Source organism: Crocuta crocuta, unplaced genomic scaffold, assembly GCF_008692635.1.
Source record: "Crocuta crocuta isolate KB4526 unplaced genomic scaffold, BGI_CrCroc_1.0 scaffold944, whole genome shotgun sequence".
Taxonomy (NCBI): domain Eukaryota; kingdom Metazoa; phylum Chordata; class Mammalia; order Carnivora; family Hyaenidae; genus Crocuta; species Crocuta crocuta.
In genome coordinates this window covers 484,919-487,410 of record NW_027528243.1, presented here as the reverse complement: position 1 = coordinate 487,410, position 2,492 = coordinate 484,919, and the positions used below count along the sequence as shown (strand labels likewise).

General features: G+C 46.8%; 1 protein-coding gene across 1 annotated transcript in view; it reads left to right on the top strand.

The window, feature by feature from the left end:
* SLC25A43 (solute carrier family 25 member 43) overlaps window positions 1–1,897 on the top strand; it is a gene marked incomplete at its 5' end in the record, with an annotated part of 33,201 nt that extends 31,304 nt beyond the window's left edge. The window contains 2 exons of the mRNA XM_077753067.1: window positions 339–473; window positions 1,157–1,897. Of these exons, the coding sequence (XP_077609193.1) occupies window positions 339–473; window positions 1,157–1,357 (336 nt within the window). The remainder of the gene's footprint in view (window positions 1–338; window positions 474–1,156) is intronic.
* Between the last annotated feature and the right edge of the window lie 595 nt (window positions 1,898–2,492).

Below are 2,492 nucleotides of genomic sequence, written 5' to 3'. Positions count from 1 at the left end.
AGGGGGGCCACTTAAAGGTTAAGGGCCTGGGAGAATGTTAATCATGTCCAGAGGGCATAGGTGGGGAAGTAACATCAAGTATGAAGTTTCCTTTGTCCTGAATGGGTGCTTCCTTCCAAGCAAAATAAGCCACAAATATGTGAGCAAGGTGACTTTACTGCATGTTGATATTCATTCTCAGCCCATCCAACAAGAGCCCTGTGACAGCCATTCTTGGCCAACATCGTGGCCAGTAGCACAGCAACCAGGGCCCAGACTCAAGACCCTGGCTTCTCCATCTAGAACATTTATTTCCTGGTGACTCAATCACTCCATCCCATCTTGTAAATTTCTGCCAGGCTCAGAGCCCATACCTTCCGCACTGTGGAGGGGTGGACGTCCATTTCTCAGGAGCAGTGGACTGCTTCCGGCAGATAGTCAAGGCCCAAGGGGTACTGGCGCTCTGGAGTGGACTGACAGCCAACTTGCTCAAGGTGAGAAGGGTGATCAGTCTCTTCCTCCCCACCTCTTCCAATTCTAGCCCATTCCCTTGCCGTTCCCCGACAGGTTGCATGGAGACAGCCTGTCTTATACTGATGGTAGCATAAGTCCCAGGTGTAGAGGCTGGCAGTCAGCCCTGAGAGAGGGGACCCTGTGTGGTGTTGGAGTGTCTGACGCCCCATCCAAGAGCAACTGAGCATTTCGTGTAGAGGTTCCTCACATGGGGGTTCACAGACTCCTAAGGGGAACCTAATCCCCTAGCCTAACATCGTTTGCAAAACTGCATATGTACGTGCCTGTGTGCATCTCTCTGGGGAGACGATCCCAAGCTTTCATCATAGTCCCAAAGTATTTCATGACCCTCCCCCCACCACCACCGAAAAACGCTAAGAACTCTGGACTAGCCAGTCAACTGCACGAGTTGACACTTAAAGGATTCCAGTCAAGACCAGCATATGTCGACAGACAGTGTCAGATTAATCCAGACCCATGCCATCGCTCTGCCCTCACCCACACTGTGCCAGCTTTCGCGTTGCCATCTTCCCTGATTCCAAAAAGAATTATGCTGTATCAACCACAGCCTTCGCGTCAGTTGACCCTGATGCAGGCTGACCAAAGATGCCTTGACTATTTTATGTTTGAGATTTTAACAGGGTTTTCATTTCTTTCTAAACAGATAGTTCCGTATTTTGGAGTTATGTTTGGCACCTTTGAGTTCTGCAAGAGAATCTGTCTTTACCAAAATGGTTACATTGTGTCTCCTCTGAGCTATCAATTGACCCCAGGGGTGGATCAGAGTTTGAAGCCCCAGGAATTACGGGAATTTAAAAAGTTCTTCAAAACCAGACAGCTAAAGTCTAAGAAACCAACTCTTTAAAACTGAATGGAACAAGAAGTGCACTGACTGAAGGCGTGTTACAATCATAGAAAAGATGGCCTCGTAATTGTGTGTGTGTGGAGTGACAAGAGAATCCTCCTGTCTGCTGCTCTCAGAAACGAGAAGGTTGGGCCGTATACCACCTCTGAGCTTTGAACTGATGTCCTGGTGAACACCTGTGCCATAGGAGGTTTCCCAACATGACTGTTGCCTGGTGGCATTCCACCCGATTTTGTAACAAAGCGCCGCTGTAATGAAATGTGCAATGTACATGTGCAACTTACATGACACCAAAGAAATGGCATCACCATGACCTCAAAGCAACATGTAGTTGAAGTGGCTGAGCAGAGAGATACCACATCACGAGCTCAGCTGCTGGGTCACAGCTTGCACTGACCTAGCTTTGCTCCATTTGACCCGAGACTTCCCCACACAGTTGTTCTGAAACTCCTAATCCTTGCTGACTCCTGAGTGTACACACTTTGGTGTAAATTATGCCTTAGCAGAAACTAAATTAAAACATTTAACATTTAAAAATTACCACTGTCATAGTAGAACCATCCTTCTTCATTTCAGTTTGAAGTATCTTGGGGCGCCTGGGTGGTTCAGTCGGTTGAGCATCCGACTTTGGCTCAAGTCATGACCTCACGGTTCACGAGTTCGAGCCCCACGTCCGGCACTGTGCTGACAGCTGGGAGCCTAGAGCCTGCTTCGGATTCTATGTCTCCTTCTCTCTCTGCCTCTCCCCTGCTCACGCTCTGTCTCTCTCTGTCTCTGTCTCTCTCTCTCTCTCAAAAATAAATAANTTTAAGCTTAGGAATTTCAGGAATCTCATTTCAAGAAGGCAGTTTTTACCATGACCACTTAATTATGTCCCAAAAGACCGTCTTCCAGTTGAAGTCATGTGCAGTTGAAGTGGCCTGAATTCTCCGCCTTTTTAACTGGCTTTAATTTGCAAGCCTACCCTGAAAATAAATTATTTAGTCAACCTACGTTATTCTCACCAGATGTCCCAGTTGCCTAGAAAGGATCAAATAGAACATTTGACACACATATAAAAAATATACATATAACTAAACAAAAACACACACACACACACACACACACACACACACACACACACACACCAGCTTTT